This window comes from Narcine bancroftii, chromosome 3, assembly GCF_036971445.1.
Source record: "Narcine bancroftii isolate sNarBan1 chromosome 3, sNarBan1.hap1, whole genome shotgun sequence".
In the NCBI taxonomy this organism is placed as follows: domain Eukaryota; kingdom Metazoa; phylum Chordata; class Chondrichthyes; order Torpediniformes; family Narcinidae; genus Narcine; species Narcine bancroftii.
The window spans coordinates 199220647-199247344 of record NC_091471.1 but is presented as its reverse complement, the minus strand read 5'-3'; the positions used below and the strand labels follow the sequence as shown (position 1 = coordinate 199247344).

Genomic DNA, 26698 nt, shown 5'->3' with positions numbered 1-26698 from the left:
TTGTTTAAAGTCGGCTGAGTGGAAATTAACATGAAAATGCATTTGTCCTGTGTTTTGAGATCAGTATTTGTTTGTACAACTTTGGCTAACCATCGATTAATAGCACATAAATGGGCTCTTTGACCTATAATTTCCATGCCCATGATTTGGCTGATCATTTGGAGTGTAACATCTTCTCCAGTTCAATGTCTCATTGATTGATATGCCTTAGCTTGATTCTGCAATGCCTTTCTGCATTAAACTCAGCTTATGTCAGCAGAACATTTGACAATGTATCACTATAGTGGAGTATTATTAAATAATTCTTTTAATGTACCTTAGAACTGAAAAATATATAATTGCAGAGTGCTGTTCAGTTATCTTTCCATTGGTTGCAAGGGGAATTGGTTGTTTTTAAGTTATCATAATGACATTTATGAGCTGTGTCATGAGAATTGGAATGTGTTTCAGTTTTATGACAAGATTTACTGGATGACCAGTTACTCTTGTGAGTAAAGTTATGTTTAATTCATTGCCATGTGTACATCATGCATTCTGCTTGACATTCTCAAGATGTTCATGAGGTCTCAACTGCAAATCACTCTTCAGAAAGCTAAGAGAAACCACAAATATTGAAAATTTTGAATAAAAACAGAAATGGCACAAAATACTCATCAGATCAAGCAGCATCCTTATGGAATGGTAATCATTTAGGCCAATGACCATCAACCAAAATGTAAAAATCACCTTTTTTTAAATTGCATTGAAGCAGAAGGGGTTTAGAGAGCAAAGATGAATTTGTGGAGAAGATGATGATGTGACGGAGATAAGTGCTGATCATACTAATTGAGGGAAGGTAGCAAATGTTTGTCAATCGCAGTTGATCTGTATGCAGAAGCTGTTAATAGCAGGTCGATGAGGATAATAGAGATAATAGAGGAAGTAGTGCAAAAAGTAACCTGCGACATCACGGGTGCCAGTCTTCACTTCATCAAGGACATCTACGAGAGATGGCATCTTAAGAAAGCAGCCTCTATCCTCAAGGGACCCCCTCCCCCCACCACCACACCCCAGCCCATGCCCTCTTTACTCTTCTACCATCAGGAAAAAAAGGTACATGAGCCTCCAGAATGTTTTGTTTTATTAACACTTTCCAGTGTTTTGCTTCTCTCATTTGAATTTCACTACTCGAAATTTATAGTTCACTTTTTCTCTCTCCTCCATTTGCTTTTGTCTCCTCTGGATAGATTAGATGGAACTATACTTGTATAAGGCAGAGAGAAATCTGTATTCTCTAACACATCCACAATAATCCCTGTCAATTCCACATAGGAATGAACATGCAGCTATATCCTCAAAGCTCTGCATTAAATAGGATAAAGTCAAATTAATGGGCAAATTCTTCAGGCCTTTAAACAAGATGGTCAGGTTGTTTCATGCTGTTGTCTCCACCTGGAATTGCTCTATATACATCCATTGTCACCCTTTGTTCCCTCGAGGCATTGTCTCTGGGCTCAGGGTTACAGGTTACGTGCAGAAATCTGATAGTATGCAAATTTTCCCATACATTTTTAAAGCATTGATCAGGAGGATAATAATAGCAATAATAATAAAATATTTTGTGGTAATTATCAATGACTGCATGAATTATATATTGTATTAGTGAGTAATGCTGGAGTGAATGTTCAATGAAATGAAAGAATTCTAAGACATAGAACATAAAAACAATGCTGGAGAAACTCAGGTCAAATCGTGTACTTGATAGAACAAAGATAAAAACACATAACCAACATAAGGGCTTGGGCCCTTCATCAAGGTATGGTCAAAATGTAGACAAGTGCCTGAACCAGGACGATTAATAGGAAAGGATGAATGGATGAGGGAGTCTTGGAGGGAGTGGTCCCCATATAAGGCAGAGAGGGGAAGATGACTGGAGGTTGGATCATGTTGTAGGTAGCAGAAATTGCAGAGGATAATGTATTTGATGCGGAGGGTGAGGACAAGGGGAATCTTGTGTGTGTTGTATCTGGGGTAAAGAGGACCAGGTTAGATGAGCGAGAAATAAAGGAGCTGTGGGTAAGGGCTGAGTTGATGGTGGTGGAGGGGGAGCCATGCTTTTGGAAGACATTTCCGATGATCTGGACTGGAAGACCTCATCTTAGGAACAGATGCAACAGAGGCGGAGAAGTTGAGAGAAAGGAATATAATCGTTGCAGGGGGCTGGGTATTAAGAAGTGTAGTTGAGTTGGGGGGGTTTGTAAAAAGAATGTGTGTGTGTGTGTGTGTGTGTGTGTGTGTGTGTGTGTGTGTGTGTGTGTGTGTGTGTGTGTGTGTGTGTTTGTGTGTGTGTGTGTGTTTGTGTGTGTGTGTCTGTAGAATCCTTGTTTCCTGAGGAAATGGAAAGATCAAGAAATGGGAGTGTTGCAAGAGATGGACCAAGTGAATTTGAGGTCGGGGCGAAAGTTGGCAGCAAAGTGAATGAAGTTGATGAGTTCATCATTGGTGCATGAGGCAGCACCATTGTACTGGAGGAAGAGTTGAGTGGCCTTGCCTGTGTTGGTTTGCAGCATGGATAACTCCACAAAGCCAACAAACAGGCAAACATAGCTGGGCCCCATGTGGGTACCCATGGCCACTCCTTTGATTTGGAGAAAATTGGATGAGTCAAAGGAGAATTTATTAGCATGAGAACAAGTTCTGCCAGGCAGAGGAGGATTGTTGTGGTGGAGGGTAACTGGTTAGGTCTCTTGTCAAGGAACAAATTAAGGTCTTTGAGTCCTTTTGTATGGGGAATGGAGGTGTAAAGAGATTGGATGTCCATAGTGAAAATGAGGAAGTGAAGTTCAGGGAATTGGAAGTCATTGAAGAGAAGGAGACCATGTGAGGTATCACAGATATAGGTGAGGAAGGATTAACCCAGGGTAGACAAAATAGAGTTGAGGTAAATAGAGTTCAGTGGGGCAAGAGAATGCAGAGACAATAAATCTACTTAGATAATTGGATTTATGTATCTTGGATAAGAGGTAGAACCAAGCAGAAACAATAAGATAGCTGGCTGTGAGAGGGAGGTGACCAGAGGTGATGAGGTTAGTGATAGTACTGGAGACAGTGGCTTGAAGTTCTGTGTTGGGGTTCGAAGCAAGGGGTAGGTAAGCGGAGGTGTCTGAGAGCTGTAGTCTGGCCTCGGCAAGGTAGAGATTAGATAACACATAGAGCGATATAATTTTTGATCCTCCAGAAAATGGATGTTTCTGACACAGAAATTGGCTTACTGAACCCTTGTTTTCCCTTCTATATTTCTTCAAGTTGTGGGTTTTTTTCTACTGGGTTTAATGAGCTAATAATTTAAAAAAAAAGGAGCTCCATTACTGATATAATTCATGGACAAGAAGAAGCAGAAAAGGATCAACTCACATTTGCCTCCAGGGGTTAGATAAAGCATACTTAATGACATTGGCGTCACTAGGGTTGCCTTCAGGGGGAGTGACACCAAAATGACTGTCTATAAAATTTTTGTGCAGTTTCAGCAGAAATTTATTATTTCTTTTGTAAAAATATCCCTGTAGTTAGTTATAACACAATAAAATTCTCGTAAGCCCAGCTTACATGCATCAAGGTGGATGCAAGGCTAAAACTCTATGCTAATTTACTGTTTGAACCTTCTATTGCCCTCCGGTCAGGGCTGTCATTATTACCTAATTACAATGACGCTTCGAATCATGCGGTTTCGTCTGCACGTGCTGCAAGCACATGCTGTTGTTTTCATTGCTGCTGGGTTTTTTTTATAGTCCCTGCTTTTGTCAAATTTTCTGGTGTTTTAACTATAATATTGTAGCAATGTAAAAAAAAAATTTAAAGGTTTCCGCTCAGTTACGAATAATGTAACTAATAATGTTGTAATTCAAAGAATTATTTGTAATCTACCATGGGACAGTCAAGGCTTTCCGATCATACAATATTATCAGTTGAAAGTGAGTTGGCGAAAGGCATTGATTTTGATGAAGAAGTGATTCACAAGTTCACACCTTTGAAGGCTATGAAAGGAAAGTTCTGCATTAGCCAAGATGTTCACTAAGTGCTGAAATGCTTGGTTATTTGTTGCTGTTTACTTTTATGGTATTATTTTATTTATGAGTATATTTCCATATAGATTTGGCTACAAGTTCTACATTATTTGGGTCATTATTGGTTGTGCAAACCTAATCCATTAATGTATCTCATGTAACAATAATGTTTAACTTTAAAATCAACATAATTTTGATGTTCTTAAATCTTTTTATTTTGAGTTCTATTGCTTTACCAAATTTTCACTTTAACCACATGAGACTATATAAATGTAAATACATTTCAGCTGATATTATAATTTAAAGGTGTAATTTTAATTTTACTAGCTGTTTACCTCACTACTATCATTCAGTGATATACGGGAATTACAATTTTTGAGTGACTTTAGAACAAAAAACATTACTAATGATTCTGTATCATCTGGAACAGGAGAAGGTCCATGGGTGGGGGGGGAGGGGGGATGGTGGGTGACATCATGAGTTACTGCATTGGGTGACACCAACCCTAGTGACACCACTGCTTCCTGGGGGATCATCTGCCATTTATTCCGGTGATGCCAAATAAAGAGAAATAAACATTGCCTCTACACAGACAACAGCACAAACAGTAACAACCTAGGACAGTAGCAAAACAATTGGTTGGCTCCTTAAATTATAGATGTGGAATAAATAAAACATTACTGTTACTATCTTAATAAATTAATTATTTAATTGTTACAACTGAAACCCATAAATATTGAAAAATAGTCCACTTGACTTTGTGAAGGGCAAATTCAAGTTTACTTATCATCTGATTGCAACAGTACAACCCGACAAACCAGCATTCTCCAGTCCACAGTGCAAATTAATGTAACGCATGAAGAAGTTTGTGTTTTTCGTGGAGGTGATGAAAGGAATTTGTGAATGTAGGGTGGTGGATACATGGATTTTTATAAAATGTTTATCCTGGGACCAATGGTAGGGTCATTCAAAAAGTCATGAGGTGTATGATCCATGAAAACCGGGCTGCATGAATTCAGAAATGGCTTTCCTACAGAATGCAGGGTATGTTAGGAAATGGACCATATTCTTCCTAGAGGTTTATGACATGGCGTTCTGCAGGGATTTGTTCTGGGACTCCAGTTTTTATGTGATATTTATAAATTTCTTGGATGAAGAATTGGAGGGGTTGGTCAGTAAATTTGCAGATAGTGTAGAAGTTTGCCAAAGGTTACAACAGGGTATTGACAGGATGCAGAGTTCGGCAGAGAAGTGGTAGATGATGTTCAATCCAGATAAATGTGAAGTATGCACTTTGGGAGGTCGAAGTTGAAGGAGAAGTACATAGTTATTGGCAGAATTCTTACTTTTGTGGGTGAACAAAGGGAACTCGGGGTGCAAGTCCACAGATTTCTCAAGGTTGCCAAGGAAGTTGATTGAGTGGTTTAGAAGGCATATGGAATGCTGACCCTCATTAATCAGGGGATTGAAATGAAGAACCAAGAGGTAATGCTGCACCTCTGTAAAATTCTGGTGAGACTTCACTTAGAGTATTGTGTTCAGTTCTGGTCACCTAATTTCAGGAAGGGTGAGAAACCTTTAGAGAGGGTAGTGGCGATTTACCAGGATATTGCCTGGATTGGGGAATGTGTCTTATGAAGCAAGGCTGACTCAGCTAGGGTATTTCTCTTTGGATGAGAGGTGACCTAATAGAGGTATATGAGATTATGAGAATCATAGATAGAGGTGCCAGCCAGTATCTCTTTCCCAGTGTGACAATAGCAAATACCAGAGGACATTTCTTTAAGATGAGTGGAGGAAAGTTGAAGGGAGACGTCAGAGATATGTTTTTTTGCACAGAGTGGTGGGTACCTAGAAAACATTGCCGGGGAGGGTGGTAGATGCTGCCACATTAGAAACATTTTGATAGGCCCGTAGGCTAAGAAAAACAGAAGTTTATGAATTAAATTTGCTGTGGCGTAGGTTTGTGTAGGTTGGCACAGCCTTGGACTGAATGTCCCGTACTATGCTATATGTTCTGTGTTTAAAAAAAAAATGCAGTGAATGAAAATGAAAATCTGATGAGTTAGAAATATGCAGGAGAGTAGGGCAGCATTGGTGGAAAGGGAAACATAATTAATATTTCAGGTTGATTTCCTTTCAGCAGAATAAATAAGTAAGTTCCATTCAGTGCCTACCCTGTCAATACAGAAACTCAAGAATCTTCTTATGTCCTGGACCATGACCATGACCAGGGATTCTTGTCCACGTGTTCAATTTTAAAGGCTGAGTGATAGCCCACTATTACAGTGAACAATCCCAAGACTGAACTCAGCAGAAATAATGATGAGGTTCTGAGGATAGATTAGTGAGTGATCGGAAAGAGACCGAAGAGCAGGAGCTCAAAGCTAATGACCTCTGGAAGATGGTGTAAATGACTAGGTGGCTGATGTGGTTGCCAAAGAGAATGCTTTAGGTTACTCGGTAAATAGGGCCTTTTTTGGGGTGATGGGTCATCAGTGCATTTGGAGAGGGATGAAGCAAATGCAGCAGTGAGTGGGAAACTGAACCTATTTACCAACAGATAATACTATTTATCAAGGAAGAAATTACTCACCAGATTTAGAAGAGAGTAATAACAAAGGTTTGACAATAATAGCCACAAAGGTGCTTGTTAGTGCTTGGTGAAGTGCACCTCAATGTGAGAAGTATCAGGAATAATGATGTATCGGTATAGCTATCATAGAAATAAGGCCAGAATATCATTTCATATGTGGATTCAAATGTTCATTTGGGGTAAAGATGAGGATAAGAAAGTAGGGGTCTGGTACTGTTAAGGAGACAATTGCAAATGGCATGAAGGATGAGATCTGATAAAATAAACAAATAAATGCCATATATGCAAATGTTTGAGACACATGAAAAAGGCCATCACATTGGCGGGACAGAGTAAGAGAGAACTGGTTTACTTATGGGGTGAGAAATTAATAGGGGAGAAATAATAATGAATTTCACCAACTCACCATTGCTTCAACAGAGAGCAAATTTCAGATTTATTGTCAGAGTACCACCCTGTGATCTTTCTCTGCAAGCGAGGCATAATTGCCACTAATTGATAGTGCAAAACAAAAGAACTGTACACAGCATATACATGTAAACAAATGAAGAACTGTAAACAGATAACAAATATAAACAAACTAACTGTGCAATGGAGCATATAAAAGATGTAAAGACTGCAATGTTATTAAAATGCCTTTGAAAAGATTGTTAAACTGTAGGTAGCAAGCTAAACAAGGGATTCACAATTCTGTTCTTGATTTTAGAAAGTGAAGCTGAGCAGCTGGAGAACATAGTAATGGGAAGGGATAATAATTCACTGAGATTTGGCAGAGTAGGGGTGACTCCTTAGCTTCTATAGATACACACTGGAAGCATCGATGCCACACCCAACCTTTCTTTCCTTTCTTCTTTGCTTTTCTTCTTTCTCTCCTTTTCATTCCCTCTTGTTATCTCTACTTTTTTCTCTCCGGTGGCGGTGGTGGGGGGGGGGGGGGGGGGTTGTGGGAATGTGAGAGGAATAAACACATATAGGTAGATTGCTAGAAGATATTGATATGCTCTAATACAGTCAATGATGTGTTCTCCTGGTTTAATAATGAAAATTGTAATGATAGTGATCATGTTTGCATGGCAACTAGCAATACCTTATGGTTTGATTTGACTTGGCTGCCAGCAGGGGGCTGACACACATTATGCAGATCTGTAATGGAGACTTGCAGCCTCATGGCATGCCTCATGTGCTATTTACAACAACTTTAAAATAAAGAACCTTTTCCTTCATCCATGTGTTGCCTAAGAACTCACACATATGAATACAAGATGAAACATGGTATCAGAAGTGGGATGAAGGAAATTAAAAGGAAATACTTTAAAAGGTAAAATTTAAAGTCAGCAACTGATCAGTGAAGAGAAGCTAACAAAGAGAAATTTTAGCTGACAGGTAATGTGGCTGAAAATTGGAACAGATTTAAACAGCATTTTGAATGGTATTTAGTGGCAGTCGGAGCTGACGAGAAAAGTGATAAAGTGAAAACATCAGTTTTCTTATATGTCAGGGGTGATGAAGCTTTGGACGTGTACAGTAACTTCACATTTGCTGCTGAAGGAGAAAAAATGAAACTGGAAAAAATAATGAAACAGTTTGAGGCATATTGCACACCTAAACGTAATGTGACATTTGAGAGGCACAGATTTTTCACATGTGTACAGAAAATGGAAGAAAGTATTGATTATTATGTGACTGAATTGAGAAACAGAAGTAAAACATGTGAATTTGGTGGAATGACTGACTTGTGTGGTATTCCAGATAATAGTCTCAGGGAAAGACTGCTGAGAGAGCAAAATCGAGACCTGGAAAAAGCCACAGCACTCTGTAAAACTACAAAAAAACTGTAAAAACACAGGCAAAAGAGCTCTTTGGTGAAACTAGCTGCAACGTGGATGCAGTGAGCAAGAACAGACATAAACCGTTTAACAAAAAGTACGTCAAAGTGGAGAGAGAGGCGTAGCCAGTGAACAAAAATGAAAGGGACAATCGAAAGCCATTGTCGATACGGTACACAGCATCGACCAAAATATGGTAAAGCATGCTATATGTGCAACAAAAGCAATCATTATGCCCATTGCTGTTGGAACCAAGTGTAACAAAGCAAGGTTCATGCAGTAGATGAAAGGGAGAGAGAGGAATTCTATGTTGATGTTGTGACTGAAAACAAGAAAGAAAACAGAGACTGGATGTTGAGATTAAAAGTGAATGACATATACATTTCAGTTAAATTGGATACTGAAGCACAAATTTATGTCATATCAGAGACTGATTTTAAGAAGATTAGACCCAGATCAAAGATGTAAGGAACAAAAGTGAAGGTGGCATAATATTCAGGTACCAATATACCAGTGCAAGGTAAATGCATGGTCAAAGTGAAACACAAGGACAAAGAGCATATTCATCATGGTACCAAATGATGTACAGGTTTAACAGTCTGTGAGAAATTGAACCTAGTAAAAAGAGACCTCATGGTGGAAAGCGAAGGAGAGACAGTCTATGATCAACTTGTGAAAGAGTACAATGATCTATTTCAGGGTCTTGACTGCCTTCCAGAACATGCAATCAGAGTGGATAATGTCGCCGATATTACATCCTTGCAGAAAAGTTCCATTTGTGCTTCAAAAGCAACTAAGAGCAGAGTTGGACAGGATGGAAAGCCTGAATGTGATTCAGAAGATAGATGAGCCAAAGGAGTGGGTGAGCTCACTCGTCATTGTGGACAAAAAGAATGGAAAGCTTAGAATTTGTCTGGATCCAAGAGATCTAAACAGAGCAATAAAGAGAGAACACTTCCAATGCGTGAAGAAATCATGTTGCAGTTTGCAAATGTAAAGTTTTTCAGTAAGTTGGATGCATCATCAGGATTTTGGCAGTTGAAATTGGATGAAAGAAGTTCAAGACTGTGTACCTTTGATAGACCATTTGGCAGATACAGATTCCTAAGGTGACCTAAGGTGCAGAGGAACTTGGGAGTGCTTGTGCATGAATCGCAAAAAGTTAGGTTGCAGGTGCAGCAGGTTATTAAGAAGGCAAATGGAATGTTGGCCTTCATTGCTAGAGGAATTGAATTCAGGAGTAGGGAGGTAATGTTGCAACTGTATAAGGTACTGGTGAGACTGCACCTGGAGTACTGTGTCCAGTTCTGGTTTGCATATTTGAGGAAGGATATACTGGCTTTGGAGACGGTCCAGGGAAGGTTTACTTCATTCCTGGGATGAAGGGGTTGACTTAAATCATCGAGGATTGTATTCGCTCGAGTTCAGAAGAATGAGAGAAGATCTTATAGAAACATATAGAATTATGAAGGGTATGGATAGGATAGATGTAGGAAGGTTTTTTGAGCTGGCCAGAAAAACTAAAATGAGAGGACACAATCTCAAGATTCGGGGGAGTAGATTTAGGACAGAGATAAGGAAAAATAGTTTTTCCAAGAGAGTAGTGAATGTTTGGAATTCTCTATCCAGGGAAGTGGTTGAGGCTGCTTCATTAAACATATTTAAAATTTGGTTAGATAAATTTTTACATGATAGAGAAATTAGGGGATATGGGGAGAAGGCAGGTAGGTGGAGTTAGGTCATAAATTAGATCAGCCATGATCTTATTGAATGGTGGAGCAGGCTCGATGGTCCATTTTTGGCCTACTCCTGTTCCTACTTCCCATGTTCCTATGTCCATTGGGAATTGCCTCAGCTCCTGAAGTGTATCATAAAACTACCCATATGGTTTATGAGCACCTGGATGGAGTTGATACATCAATGGATGACATCATAGTATGGGGAACAATGAGAATGGAGTATGATGAGAGACTAAGGAAAGTGCTGGAAGCAACAAGGAAAGCAAACCTGAAACTGAATAGAGAGAAATGCCAGCTTGGGATGACAGAACTAACCTTTGTAGGAAATATTATTGGCCGTGAGAGCATCAGACCAGATCCCTGAAAGGTGTCTGCCATTGGGAACATGCCAAGGCCACAATGCTCAAAGAACATTCAGAGGTTTAATGGAATGGTCAACTTTATGGGTAAATTCATTTCCAACCTCTCAGAAAAGATGGACTCCATTGAGAAGACTAACAGAAAAGAACATTGAATGGGAGTGGAATTATGAAAATGAAAAGTCATGGAGCAAACTAAAGAAACTGCTCACCAAGAAACCAGTTCTGATACTTTACGACCCAGCGAGACCCATCAAGATATCATTAGACACATCACATAGTGGGCTCAGTCCAGTTCTTCTGCAAAAATATGATGACTGGCAACCCATTGCGTATGCATCACGCTCAATGACAGATGCAGAGACACGATACGCTCAAATCGAAAAGGAGCTGCTCAGCGTCACATACGCCTGTGAAATATTTCATCAGTTTGTGTTAGGACAAGCAATCGGTGTAAAGACTGGCCATAAACCCTTGATTGCATTGTTCCAAAAGCCATTAAATGAATGTCCACTTAGGATACAAAGAATGATGCTGCATTGTTCTACAATGAATCTGGGGTACACTCTGGGTAAGCTAATGTACACAGCAGACATTTTGTTCATAGCTGTTGACACGTGAGAGCCCACAAACACCAAAATGGATGAAGACACGAACGCCTTCGTAGACATAATCACAAGTGCACTGCCCACATCAGATACAAAAATGGAGCTCATAAAGTCAGAGACAAACAAAGATGAAACACTGAGACAACTGAGAAAAAAACACCTTGGACTGCTCACCTGACATTGCAGATTACTGGAATGCAGGACGGAACTATCATTTACAAAGGAAGCAAAATCCTTATCCCAAAGTGTCTGAGAAAAGAGATGCTAAAAAGGATCCATGGAGGACATCTTGGAATTAAAAAGTGTAATGTACTGGCCAAGAATCAACAATGATATAACAAATGAAGTGTCAAACTCTACAATATGCAGGAAAAATTAAGCAAACAATCCTGGAGAGCCACTAAAGCCACACCCAGCACCATACAGACCTGACCAGAAGGTAGGCACTGATCTATTCGAATGTCAAGGGAAGGACTATCTTTTAGTCACAGACTATTACTCCCTGTATCCAGGGATGTTGTTGTTCAGGTTCATGTGGGTCCCACAGGTTAAGAACCAGACCAAAGTGCAGGTACAAAGCACACATTTATTTCAGGGATGGAATTGAGACAATAGGGTCAATATGTCAAGCAAACTTATACACATACACAATACGCAGGGAGTAAATATACACTTTCGGATGACGAGGGGAAACTGACAGAAACTGGGGAAGCTGTAAGAGCATACACATTCAACAATCAGTTCAAGGTGATATTACGTGCCCCCACTGGTATGGACACAGCTCTGCTACCTAGCCTCGAGACTCACCCCAACCCAGTGCGGAAGGTGATACTTACATGCCATGTGGAGTCCAAAGAGGCAGAACAAAAGGGCACATCGTCCTTTATAGTTCTGGGGGCAAAGCTGGGGGGGGGGGCAATCGTAAGTGTCAGTGTGGGCCCTGTTGGTTACTGTGGCCAATGGCTGGAAGCCAAGTGCAGAGGCTCAGCAGGGGTGAACTGAGGTGATCTGGGCCAATTGTAAGGGTCACCTTGATGGCTTAGGGTGAGTCTTTGACCTTGATTGGCAGGTAGTGTATCCTCCGAACTAGATGGTGGATGCTGCCTCTCCATTACAGATGTGTAAACTGAACACCAGTACTGCAGATACTGTAATAACAGGTATGAAAGCCATATTCTCCAGACATGGCATGGCAAGTGAAGTCTTCACAGACAATGGACCCCAGTTTTGCAATTTAAAGTTCTGACAGTTTGCTAAAGAGTGGGACTTTCTACACATCACGTTAAGTCCTCATTTTCCACCGTCCAATGGTCTAGTGGAAAAATCAGTACAGAGAGTGAAAAGACTGATGAACAAGGCAAAAGACAGTGGAGTAGAGCACAATGCATCTCGAGTGTGGTATGTCACCAGAATAACTCCTTATGTCCCATAGGCTAAGATCAAACCTAACCATTCAGGAGAACCTCCTAAAAATAAAAGTGGGGGAGAAAGTGAGGAAGTTTAAAGAACAACAGAAAGAAAAGCAAAAGTATTACCTTAACAGAGGAAGAAAAAAACCTACCGGAACTCTACACTGGTGACCAAGAAAGGCTAAAGACAAAACAAACTTATGTCTTAGTGAAGTCCAACCAAGATCATTCACTATTCAGATAGATGAAGGTTCTGTTCTGTGAAGAAATCGTTGAGATCTTCAATGGGACCAGCCACAGTAGATGGAAAGACGGACATTGTTGAACAACCTGAATGCACAGCTGGGAAGACATCGTCTGAGACAACAACTCAGATTCAAGGATAATCATTTAGGAGATCAAGACATGTGAATCCTCCTAACAGACTCATTGAGCAAATTTAAAGACTCCTGTTATAGAATGAAGTAGTGCTATTTTATTTGCTCTTCAAGTTTTAGTGCATGTAAATGTAAACACACAAATGAAAATGTAAGTTCTTGGTGTTAAAGTTAAAATTGTAGAGTTATACAAAGAAAACATGTTATTTAAAAGTAAGCTACTTTTGTTTTAAGAAAGGGAGATGTAATGATAGTGATCATGGTTGCAATGCAACTAGCAATGCCTTACTGTTTGATTACACTTGGCTGCCAGCAAGGGGCTGACACAGAGACAGTGACAGCAATATGAGTTATCTGTAATGGAGGCTTGCAGCCTCATGGTGCTGTTTATATCAAGTTTAAAGTAAAGAACCTTTTCCTTCATCCATGTGTTGTCTAAGAACTCACACATATGAATGCAAGTTGAAACAAAAATTTTAAAAGATAATAAAAAGATCTGACAGGGCTATGGAGAAGACCTAAAGTGAAAGGATATGGCCAATTTTACTGGCTGAGAGATGATTTCACAAAAGGAAGTGTTTCACTGAAGTGAAAATGAGAGGGGGGAAATAAACCCAGGATTCCAAGTTGTGTTAGGATCTATTAAGGTCAATAGCCAGAAGATGCAGACATTAAGGAGTTTATAAAGGAGCAGGGAAAGCAAAGCAGATACGTTTGGTGGATATAACAAGTGGGGTGGGGTAGAGAAGGAGGGAGCAATGGGATCAAATGGCAGGGTAGTGACTGTTCTTGTGAGCTGGTTTAGCACTTTTTTGCAGAAGATATGAATGACAGGGGAGGGCATTAATGGTGTGATGAGGGGTCAGGCTTCAATTGAAGGAGCACAAGGAAACACTAGACCTCAATAGTGGCAGGAAACGACAGTTCCTTACCTTGAGCTGTCAGGTTTTCATGAGCTTTATAAAATCCAACACATAGACATTAAGTCCTGTACCTGCCAAATCCCACAGAAGGCAATTTAAGGAATTTAAGGATCTTATTCCTGTTTGACTGGGTTGTTCACTGCATTTAAACCAGAAGTTGTTGCTTTCTGGAAGGGCTGATGTAAGATTTTGCCTTCAGCAGGATTTAACCCCTTTCCCACCATCCTGGAGAGTTGAGTAGATTTTCCAATTCAGGGTCAGGGTCAATGTAATTAGCTATCATCATACATGCTTTCTCAAAGGCCAGGTATGCAAGTCATTATGTGAGAAAAGGAGGAAAGAGTGACCTTATCAAGAAGGCAGCCATAGGCCCTTTCAAATTTCCTTGTAAAATGGGGTTAACCAGGCAATTTTCTTGGTTGAAGACCCAGATACAAGGCTATTTGAAAGGGCCAAACCAGGCAAGCCCAGTCAAAATCCATCCGGGTCCCAGACCTACTTCAGAGGTGGTCATGGAACCCAATAAAACCTACCCAAACATTCTCCTCCACAGATTTGAAAGGGGAAATTATTCCCCCAGTTACCGTGACGATGTCTGTGCTTGTGTGCGCACATCACAGGGAAACCCCTGACTGGCTCAATGCAGGATGCTGTCACAGTGCTGCCTCGACATTCAGCTGCTGCGAATGGGGGGTGTTGGGGGGATGGGGGGGTTGCTGCCATGATGTGCTGCTCTGGTTTGCACCAATGGCTCAGTGTGGGAGTGCGGAAGCAATGGCCATCTTCCTTACCCATAATCGCCTATACCGCTGGAACTGCTCTGCAATGCCATCTTCACCCATAATCCCTTCTGCTACTGGAACCGCTCTAGCACTGGTGTGGGGGATTATGGGTAAGGTTGACCACCATTGCTCCCGCACTCCCAAATTGAGCCATCACTGTTCAGAGAGGCAATGTAAATAGAAACAGTGTTGGGGAAGCAACCCTCTCCCTGTTTGTGGCAGTGGCACGTCATTCTGGGGGGGGGGGGGGGATGACGACCGGGTGTGGAGGGTGACTGACAACCAAGAGCGGGAGGTAGTGACTGGCAGAGCACGTCCAGTGATGTGGGGGATTATGGGTAACGAAGAAGGCCATTGCTCCCCCACTCCCGCATTGAGCCGTTGCCGCAATCCGGGAGTGGCACATCGTCAGCAAACTCCACCTTCACCCGTTCGCGGCAACAGCAAGTTGCAGGGTGAGGGGGGAGGGGAATGATTGATGGTGGAGGACATTTAGGAGAATGTTAAACAGAAAGAAAACAGGGATTCCCTATGGGGCTGCCTGTGAGTACGTGACTCACACATCATGTCATCTTGGGGTGGGATCCCCCTTCAATCACTATGTTTGCAATTTAACAGGTATGCTAGGCTGCTGTTTGAAAGGAATGGGAGGCACCCTAACCCTAACCCTAACCAATCTCACTTTGATCCTTGGAGAGTTACCTGGGTGGTGCAATTTGAAAGTGCCAATTGAAGACCATAGCTCACAGAAGTGATCACTTTTTAGATTTGACAGAAGATTGGCAGAAATCTGCAGGAAAGTTTTAACTTGGATGATATTCCAAAATAACTAGAAATGACATATCCATCCATCAACAATTTCACTCTGCCTCTTCTTGCCTCTTCTCACCACTTGTATATACCTTCATTTTGTTTTGCTTTGAGAATTTCATGCATTCTATTGTTACCTCTATATTTCTCAATGCCAATGGTCTGTCTTCAGTCAACGTCATTCTATCTTTGGTGAACTTGAGGCCATCCAAATCCCTGTACCAATATCTGGACTTGCATAAAACCGCATTCACCTCCCAACCTTGTAAGGAACATTGATTAAGCAACACCCCAAATTTAAAGGTTTAAAACTTTTTTTCATAAAGCAAGAGATACTTTAGCAGGATGTTAAGATGAGAAAAGTTTAACTGGGTGTCAGGAGAAATTGGGAGATAGATATTGTTGCTCTACAGGAGCTGAACAACAGGTGATCATTTGTGATTGAAATAGGGAAGAATATAAACAACTTGTTTGAAATGGGTAACAGTTTTTAATTTTGCTGAAGAGAAGTGTATTAGTGTTGGCCCTCATGAAGAAGAATTAATGATAATCTTATTTATGGATCACAATAGATACATGATGTATTGATAGAATTTTCACATGGGTTATCCAGTTAAAACATTCAACATACAGCATTAATAATCTTGTGTTTTTTATGAAACTGTACCTGATGGTTATGTTCAACACTTGACAGAGAGATCAGTATTCCACTTTCATGTTAAAATGTTTGCCAATTTAATAGATCTTTATGATTCATTATTAGTATGCACTATCTCTGGGTTGCCAAAAAATTGAGTGTCTTCTTCCATATGGAGTGACTGATTAGAGATGTTAATATTGTAGAATTATAAATCACTGCATTCTCTTTACTCCAAACACAATCACAAAACAGTTGTCTGCTTAGGAAGAAAGAGAAAATCAGGTTAAAACATTTTCTGTAGAACTGATGCATTAAACTTCAGCTAACTCACTGACACATTAAGGAAGATAAATGCAACTTTCTATTTTGAAGCAATTGAAGGAAATTGAATCTATCATCCATGTTGGCAGAAAATGAATTCCTTCATGCCTTTTTTGGGACTGTACTTGAAGAAGCAGTTTTGATTATTTTGACAGTGCAGGAGTGATGACAACACTGTCCAAAGACAGATTTTATGATAGTTTTGATACAATTGCTGGAAATTCATGTTCGATCAAAGCTCGATACAACTAAGAAGTGAACCTCATCATGTGGTTCTGATAGAGCAATTGTCTGGATTCTTGAAATCTAACAATAGGTTTTCCAATTGCTTCTGATCAGAGGATGTGAGAGAGGGAACAAAATTGATGGAAATTTCTTGCAGGGAATTTTTGCCCATTTATCATCCTATGATATTGTGCAATAAATTTTAAACTGGCATCAGTAATGCCTGTCAATTTGTAACATAGAACAGTACAAACCGCCAGATGTGAAGAACCTTTTTGTTTATTATCTGATCCTCACATTATACGACAATACTGAAGGCTTTAACCAATCCCCGTGATCAATCTCCATGCAAGCCCAAATTTACTGTGAGTAAAGTTCAAGAGTTGAAGTGTTTTGGGATCTGAGGGCCTAGAACAGGTGTGGGCAACCTTTTTTAAAAACTTTCATTCCACCTTAAGTAATCCCTATGCTATCAGTGCTCAGTGATTAGTAAGGGATTGCTTAAGGTGATATGTGGGTGGGAAGGGAAGGTTGAGAATCACTGCTCTAGACCCAATTGTTACTGAAATATTTTGCTTGAGAAAAATTGTCATAGGCCCATTTCCTTTGGAGTTATGGAACCATGCACATAATGAGTCAATTAGTGTTCTTTAAACATTTTCTTTCCACTCACATACCACCTTAAGTAATCCCTTATTAATCACAAGGCACATATATATATGTGTATATATATATATATATATATATATATATATATTAGCATAGGGATTGATTAAGATGAAAGGTGAGTTTTAAAAAAAGGTTGCCCACTCCTGGCCTAGAAGATCAGGGCACTTTAATGTGATTTACCCAGGAATTTCACAGCAAGTCCATCAAGGATACAATGCTTGCCGTGTTGGCCAAATACCAAACAGGTGGTGACATCCTGTGAAAACTGCAAATTAACTGTCAGGAGATGCCTCAATATAACCTAACTCCAAAATACTAGAACAGCTGTCGCATAGGTATTTTAACACATGGAAGCACAACACTCTCACTAAGAAATAGAGTTCCCCTTACTCACACTCTCTCTTTTGCAATGTTAGGATTTTTCCCCCACAATAGTAAATTTTGAATTTCCTCTGTGCAAGCATGTGTACAATTGGTGATGAGGTATGAAGGATTGTCTCCCTATAATCTCCATCACCCATGATTGATAATGACTGAATTGTGGGCCATGATTCAAGTTACCCTCTTCTGCTGCTGCCATGATGGGATGTTTTTGTGGGCTGCCAGACTTAGGAAGGATGCCCCACAATCCATCTCAATTGAAAGCCCAAGGATGTAATGAGGTCAAGAAAGACTCTGCCCAGTAGCCACTGCAGCATTTCCATTGAATAAATGGGAGGTGATGTTTATGGCTGTTGTTCCTTGAGATAGACTCACTAATGTACTTCAGAAAGAATCTGCTCCCCAATGCTGAGAGGGCTGATGAGGAGGTTCATTGCAATGACAATTCCGGCAGCAACCTGCAGGTAAACTCCTCTATAGTTATCACAATCAAATCTGGAGAAACAGAAAAATTGCTGGACTCAGCAGGGCAGGCAGCATCCATGGAAGGCAAGTGATAGTTGACATTTTGGGCTGAAAAGCCTTCATCGAGAGTATATATCAAATAAAAGGGTGGGGCATGAGAGGAAGGAGCATAGGTTGGCAGGTGACAGATAAATGCAGGTGGAAAGGGGGGTGAAGTGGACATGTGGTCGTGGAAGCGAGTCTAGGTGATCAACTGGTTGTAGAGCTTGAGAGCAGCAGGATCATAAGTAGAAGCAGGGAGAAAAGAGGCTCTCAGAAAATTTCCATCGAAGAAGGAAGGAAAACTTATTTAGGGTTGAAGTCCTTCGAAGAGACTTTGCGTTGGTGCAGCAGAGATAAACAAGGGAGACAGCAGATGCTGGAAAACGAAGGGCACAAAAATTGCTGGAGAAACTTAACAGGTCAGGCATCAAATTTGGCTCAACGTTTGATTATGATTATTCTCGTCTCCTTGTCTCTGCCTTGTTCTCTGATGCCAAATGCAAAATATGAGGACATGAAGTTGTGCCACATGTTCCTCTCTAATTTTTAATACTTTACCAGAAGTACTGTCTGCTCCCGAGGCCCTAATTTTCAGTTGCGTGCAGCCCTTTCTGACTTCTTGCCACTTGAAGGGGGTAAGGTGAGATAGTTTGCTGTGGAATTGGTCAAGGACAGTCACACTAAGTACGGAGTCATGATTGAAGAATTCTTCCCCTAGGCTTTGACTGCCTCGATGTCCTTAATTAGTTCTCCTCTGTTTATGGCTCTTTATGGGATGGAGCTATCGATATTGAGGATGCAAATGCAGACCTGCTGTGCTCTTGCCCCACCATCCATTCCATAGGCTACAATGGCACACATGTGCAACAGATCTGATCTCCTTACTGACTGATGTTAACCGAGTATGTGAATAATTTTTTACATTTTACTCATCTTTCTCATTGGAGTGCTGTGCTTTGCATCCTACACATTTTTAATTTGGAATTCAGTTTATATACAGGGACAATGGATATCTGTTCATCTAATGTTGACTCCCCTCAGTACCAAAGGCACTGTACCATCAGTTATCATGTTGGAAGATAAGCCCTGAATCATCACTGATACATTCGCTTAAGAGTACAAAAGGATGGGCCTTATCGTTAATGTCTGCAAAATCTCCTATTTAGCTGAACAACACATCTCCTGACAATAAAGATTCATGAGTAGAGCTTGAAAAAGATTGACTATTTCCATATCTAGGAACCATCTCTCAATGAAATTAGTCATTGTTGAGAGGTGGCTTCTTAGATATTAAAGTAGGTTACCATTGTCTTCAGTGCACTGGCATAGTCTTTGGTTGTCTCAGGAAAAGAGTATTTGAAAATTGAGACATCAAACCTAGCTCAGAGTTCATAGTTAGCCAGGAAACAGTAATTCCTCCAGTCCAGTATACTTCAAAAACAGGAATGATTTGCAGAAGTTACCTGGAGAGGTACCACAGATGTTGTCTCCAAAAAACACACTAATTTCACTGGCAGGATCATCAAATCAGTATCCATATCCTTTCCAAATCATTGTCCCAGCTTGAGGCCCTAATTACCCTCTTTGCCTCAAAAGGCAGGTCACATCATTTCCACATTTAATGGCAAAACCTTTCTCCAATCTTGTCATGAAAAAATATACATGGCGACAGAGGAACCGATTACACTGTGTATTTCTACCGTCCATTTTGGCTAACTATTATCCTCCCAATAATAGTTTGCGTTATTTTAGTACTTTGGCTGATGCATAAGCACCAAGCACTTCTGTTTGATGTAATTTTAAGCTGGATAACCAAATAACATTGCATTCATGTCAAAATGCTCCATTATTTGGTGCAAAGCTTAATATACAGTATGTCAAATTTAATCTATTATTTTTGCATTGGCTAACATAAAAACAATGAATCACTCTGTGTGTCATTGCAATGGCTAATATATCTCTAACTAATTCTGCTGCCTTAATATACTTCTCTGACTGGCAGATTTGAGTTCCCACTGTCAATGTTACCATATCACATTGATTAGCACACACATGCAGTGAATTCCTTTGTGATATTATCGTTCATTGGCTGAGATACTCAAGTTGAGTTGGCATGCATTCTTTAAGAATCTATATTTCATTAGAATAAGGCGTGCTGATTCTTGGCCTAACATTTATTAGCTGTTGTGATTTATATTTGAAATTCATGGCATCAATCACAATGAACTGTCTCTAATCACCGTCTTTGTGTTCCAGGTGACAAGTGCAAATTGATTGAATACAGCAAACTGAAAAACATGTTACTGGATGTCCAGAATCAAAAATACATCCGACACAGAAATAAAAAAGAAAATAATGATAAAATGTCTCTCAAAAAGTTGCTGGTGGATAACATGTTTGAATATTTTGATTCAAATGATGATGGACTTGTAGACAGCAATGAACTTGCTCAGGTAGGTTGAATAATATGTGAGATTGAAACCAATAAAAATGACAAGTAGGCCATTCGGCCCATTGAGTCTGCTCTGCCATTCCACTGTGAGCTGAGCCATTCTCACATTTAGTTCCAATTTCCAGCCTTTTCCCCATATCCCTTGATACTCTGACTAATTAGATACCAATCAATCATCTCCTTAATCTCCCCCAATGATCGGGCTTCCACATCTGTATGTGGCAACGAATTCCGCAAATCCACATCCCTCTCTCTGGCTAAAGAAATGTCTCTTCATCTTCTGTTTTAAATGGGTTCCTTCTAATTCTAAGATGTTGTGAACTTTGCATTTCAAATGTAAGATCCTCATGCTTTCTTTCAAGGTAACTAGTTCAAGAAAATTCAATTTGATTGCCTTCCAATAGTGAATCTCAGAAGTAATACGTATATCATCTTACATCAAGCATTTTAACCAGGTGCAGCAACTCAATAATGAGGAAATAAGGCTAACCATTTAGCAATAGTGTAGGAATCAATTTTAAAGTCTTTAATTAAAACTAGATTTCATTCTGGGGGATGGTAACTGGAAGATGGTGTGGACAATTCATTAGACTGGGCACACCTGATATGTTTCATTGACCAATTTGAATACATAAATCCATTTGCATCCTTTACTCTGTTTATTATTTGCAACTCTTAAAAGAGTGTATGTGGTCCAACCCCTGTAGAAGGTGAATCACGTTGACATCAGTGTGGAAACTGTAATTTACCATCCAGCTGTCATTTTGATCAGAATATTACCAAAAGTTGATTTTATTATCATGCAAATATCAATGTCAGTTGTCAACTCTGGTTTTAAGTCACTTCTAAAACTTTTCAGATTATTATTGAAGAAGGACAATTGACACAAGTGCAAATAAAAGCAATTTAAAATGAAAGCTTACTTGCATTAACTTACATAACAGTGGAGATTGAGTGAAAGTTCTCTGACATCAAGGGCCGAGTTTACAGCAGATAAATCCTTTACATAAAGGTCGTCTCAGAACTTTGCAAGAAGCAAATCCTTTTAAGTCAGAAAAAGACATTGTGATTAACAGCTACCAGTCTCACATCTGAGGATATTGGCTGTGGCACAATGAGCCATCTGAAAGGGAGGCAAATAAGAAAGGGAATAGAGGGATATGCTGATAGATTTAGGTGAGGAAAGATCAGTGGAAGCTTGAGGGAAACATAAATGTCTGGATTTTTTCTGGGAGGGCCACCTGACACTTCTGTGCTTCCTTTAATCTTATATGATGAATTGTCTTACTCTTTCCCAATAGTCTCCAAATTATTCTTTCTCGTGCCAATCCAATCAAAAACACTGTTTCTATTTACATTGCCTCTCTGAACAGTGAATTCAAAATCATTGTTCTCTATGTAAAAATATTGTTTTCCTCATATCATCTTCCTAATTATAACTTAAAATATTAAATTTCCACCCCACCAGATCTGCGAATCACACTCCATTGGATTTTTCCTTCTAACTATACAGTCATCTGCTTTAGAGTGATGCAACCAGGAAATAATCCTAGTTCAGAAGTCCATAGAATCCAGCCATGCTGATTCTGACAAGGCTGAACTTGTGGAAGATGGGCTGGGCCTCTTTGGATTCTAGTCTTTAAAGTTCATGCCTTCAAATCCTAGCCCACTTATCAGGCATAATTTGCAATCAGAATGCGGCACTCATGTTAACATGCCTTTTCACCCACGAGTCTGTGCCTTCCAATTGCAGCCAATTGACCTACAACCCTTGGTACGTTTTAAAAGGGGAGAGGAAACCAGAGCACCTGGAGGAAACCCACACAGACAAACAAACACCTCATAGACAGCATCAATTTCAAACCCCTATCGGTGGCACTGCAACAGCATCGTGCTAACTGTGCTGCTCTAATATGCACTAACCATTCAACTTGATCATCTATATGAACTGATTTGAATTTTGAAATTTAGTTCTGTTGACTGCCATTGGTGTTAAGTTTGACTGTGACCTTTCACCTCATTTCATACATTCTTCATATGGTGCCCACTGTCTTTTGGGTATAATTGTACAATCTTATAATATGCAGATAAGAAATAATCTATGCTAATGAAACCTATCTGTTAACAAGTATTTGCTTACTCATGTTATCCCTTACATTGTTTTCAATAATTTTCTTGTTAATTTCTAACTTCAATGATGAAATGTACTTCTGATAAGGCGAATGTACCTTTCAGAATGCTACCAGCAAGGCAGTGTTCAGTGAAAAGGTTCAGATAGTTCCTTTGTTCTGATCTATATCTAAAAAATACACAGGAATGAATGTAAGAGTGAACATAATGAAAATAGAGAGGAACTGCATACTAAATACGTAATGTGTTTCTCTTGTTTCCTACCTCATTTTTCCTGTCTCTTTGGGACAAACCTTATCCTGAAATGGTTCCTAAACATCCTCCACATTACTTCATTGCTTTCTCCCATGAACAGCTACACCCAATTTACTTCTCCTAGATAAACAATATCCTTGCTGACTCCTTGTCAGGCCCTGCTCCTCACCTTGGTCATGAAGACCACTTCTCCATCTAACCATGTTGATTAAATCCATCACTCCCCAACTCTTCACCTGCATTGTTGTGTCTCTCAGCTGACTGGAGGAGAGGCCACACTGCATCCAGTGCTGTGTAATGAACCTGGTGAGGAGACAGAACTCTTCGTGGGGGAGCATTTTGGTGATAATGACTCCCTGAGCTTTAGCATAACTATGGGCAAGGATAAAAGCAGACAAAATAAGTGTGTTATTGGGGAAGGGCTAATTATGATGGGATGAGGCAGGGAAGTACTTTGGGAACAGATGTTCACAGAAGGAAGCTCTGAATTAATTTTGAGGATGGTTAGACAACAGTTGAGCAGTGTTCAAGATAGGTTTGTCCCACTGAGACAGTGAAAAGTTGGTAGGAAAAGGGTTCCATGGCTGACAATCAGGTGTGGAAGCTAGTTAAGAAGATGAAAAAGGAAGCATACATTAGATTTAGGAAGCTCATGAGAAATATATGGGAGCCAGGAAGGAAATTACAAAAGGACGTAGGAGAGCTCAAAGGAGATATGAGAAAGCCTTGGCATATAGGATTAAGGAGGACCCCAAGGCGTTCTCTGTATGTGAAGAACCGAAGGACAATAAGAATGAAGATGGGGCCATTTAAGGATAAAGGAGCTAGCATGTGCCGACAGTCAGAAGAGGTGGGGAGGTCAGTATTCACCAGGGAAAAGTACCTTGATCAGGATGAAGTCAGAATAAAACAGGTTTGTGAGCTAAACATGATTGAGATTAGGAAAGAGTTTTGGATCTTCTTAAAAACATTAAATTGATAAATTCCCAGGGCCAGATGCAATATACCCCAGGTTGCTATGAGAGTGTAGGGAAGTGATAGCTGGGGTGATGGCTATAATCTTTAAGTCCTCCTTGGCATCAGGGGAGATACTGGAGGATTGGAGAAAGGCAGATGTATCCCTTTGTTCTAAAAAGGTAATAGGAAGAATTTTGAGAATTACAGACCAGTGAGTCTTGCATCAATGGCATGCAAACTATTGGCAAGGATTCTTAAGGACAGGGTTAATGAGTATTTGGAGAAGTATGGTCTTCTCAGGGATAGGCAGCATGACTTTGTGAGTGGAAGGTCATGCCTCATGAGCCTAATTGAGTTTTTAAGGTAGTCACAAACAAAATTAATGAAGGTAGAGTAGTAGATGTGGAATATATAGATTTTAGTGAGGCATTTGACAAGGTTCCCCCCATGAGAGACTTGTTCAGAAAGCTATGAGGCATAGGATACATACATTAGATTTAGGAAGTTCATGAGAAATATATGGGAGCCAGGAAGGAAATTACAAAAGGACATAGGAGAGCTCAAAGGAGACATGAGAAAAGCCTTGGCATATAGGATTAAAGAGGTCCCCAAGGCGTTCTCTGTGTATGTGAAGAACTGAAGGAGAATGAGAATGAAGATGGGGCCATTTAAGGATAAAGGAGGTAGCATGCGCCTACAGGCAGAAGAGGTGGGGAGGCCAAAGAGCCTTGGCTGAATGGATTCAAAATGTTCTTGCCTGTTGGGAATGGAAAATATTCTGCCTGGAGGTCAGTGACTAGTGGGATTTTAATAAATGATCTAGATGAAGCAGAACGAAGGGTTGGAGGTGTTGTAGATAATGCTGAAGGTCGTCATAGGTTATAAAAGGATATAGACAGGATGCAGAGTTGGGCAGAAAAGTTGCAGATGGAGTTCAATCCAGTTAAATTTGAGGTGGTCGTTAACAACTGTTTTTATTCAAATTCACCATGCCCCTTTAAGGGCAGCATGAGCTCAGTCATCTGGTGCATTGTGATGTCATAATCACTGCCCAGGGTGTGCGCTGGAAGGGATGCTGGAATCCAAAAGAAATCTCTGATGATGCCATTTTCCCCATGGCTGCCCCGCCACGTGGCGATACAAGCGCATCCATTTCGCCATGAGGATGTGCGCCACCACACAACCCCGCCCCCCCAGAACCGGCTATGTGTCCTGTCGCTTTGGCGGCTGGTCCCGGCGCTTGGGCGCGGCTGTCTGCACCATCTGTGATAAAACTAAATGAGCAGCTTTTAAGTGGTCCACAGTAAACAGTTCTTCCCTTCCCCCCACATCTAAAGTAAAAGTCCTACCCGACCACCGGAGAACCTTGTATGGCCCTTCATGTGGGCGCTGCAGCGAGGCCCTCTGTGGTCCTCTCCGGATGAGCACAAATTGCGCCACATCCAGATCTTTTAGTCGATGGGATGATCGGGTGCCATGGTGCGATGGGGGCGGCGAAGTTAGGTTGCCCAGTTGTTTACGGAGGTCCGTGCCACTCACCTTCATTGTGCATCGTCTTGGCCTTCGGGCTGAAGAATTCGCCTGGCAGGGAGAGTGGCGCACCGTAAACCATTTCTGCTGAAAAGGCTTGCAGGTCCTCCTTGGGCGCCGTCCTAATCCCAAGGAGAACCCAGGGCAACTCAACCACCCAGTCGGAGCTGGAAAGGCTTGTCATCAGAGCAGACTTTAGGTGCCAGTGGAACCTCTCTACCAACCCGTTAGACTGTGGGTGGTAGGCCGTGGTGTGGTGCTGTGTTACCCCTAAAAGCCTTGCCAGCTGTGACCATAGTGCCGATGTAAATTGGGTGCCTCTATCGCTCGTGATGTGTGCCCGCATGCCGAACCGAGCGATCCACTGGCTGACCAGGGATCTAGCAAAGGTCTCCACTGATGCCTCACGGTCCGGGATTGTTTCCGGCCACCTGGTTGCTCTGTCCATTATGATAAACAGGTACCGTGACTCCCTGGACACCGGCGAGGGGCCCATGACATCCACATGGATATGCTGGAACCTCCGCGTTGCCGAGTTGAAATGTTGAACAGGGGTCTGCATGTGCCTGTGGACTTTAGACGTCTGGCACCTGATGCAGTTGCGGGTTAGCACTGGCACCTCCATCTTGAGGCCATGCCAGACAAATTGCTGCGCCACCATACACACGGTAGTCTTTACTGATGGTGGGCAAGATCGGTGGAGGTGTCGCAGAGCAGCGGCTGGGTGGAGTCAGGAAGCTGGATATCCTTGAGCTAGAGACCTGAGATGGTGGTCCGGAGAACTTGAGCTTCGGCGTCATGCTGCTGGGCCTGCATTAATTGCACTTGGTCGAGGCCAGGAGCTAGCATGCTGATCGCTGGCAGGAGAGCGCATCCATGAATACATTGTCCTTGCCCACCCAGTGCCGGATGTCTGTAGTGAATTCGGACACGTAGGACAGGATGCGCTGTTACCTGGCTGACCAGGGGACCTTGGCTATAGCCAGTGCTTGGGTGCGGGGCTTATGATCAATTAAAAACCATGAAAGTTCTGCCCTCCAAGAAGTATCAGAAGTGGCGAATGGTCAGGTACAGCGCCAGGAGCTCCTGGTCGAAACCAATGTATTTAAGCTCCGGTGGCCACAACTGCTTACTGAAAAAGGCCAGTGGGCACTACTGC

General features: G+C 41.0%; 1 protein-coding gene and 1 long non-coding RNA gene across 9 annotated transcripts in view; one reads left to right on the top strand and one right to left on the bottom strand.

The window, feature by feature from the left end:
* fstl5 (follistatin-like 5) overlaps positions 1 to 26698 on the top strand; it is an 810780-nt gene that overhangs the window by 405843 nt on the left and 378239 nt on the right. For all 6 annotated transcript variants that reach the window (XM_069926256.1, XM_069926258.1, XM_069926260.1 and 3 more), the window contains one exon: positions 20472 to 20668. In XM_069926256.1, the coding sequence (XP_069782357.1) occupies positions 20472 to 20668 (197 nt within the window). The remainder of the gene's footprint in view (positions 1 to 20471; positions 20669 to 26698) is intronic.
* LOC138758008 (uncharacterized) lies at positions 486 to 24992 on the bottom strand. Of its 3 annotated transcripts, none has more exons than XR_011354041.1 (5): positions 24767 to 24992; positions 23222 to 23424; positions 21605 to 21709; positions 16140 to 16371; positions 486 to 592 (listed from the first exon to the last, which is right to left on the bottom strand). It is a non-coding gene; the product is annotated as an uncharacterized lncRNA (long non-coding RNA). The 3 variants fall into 3 exon arrangements; XR_011354040.1 differs by having other exon boundaries at positions 16140 to 16368; XR_011354042.1 differs by lacking the exon at positions 24767 to 24992 and adding an exon at positions 23936 to 24757 and having other exon boundaries at positions 16140 to 16368.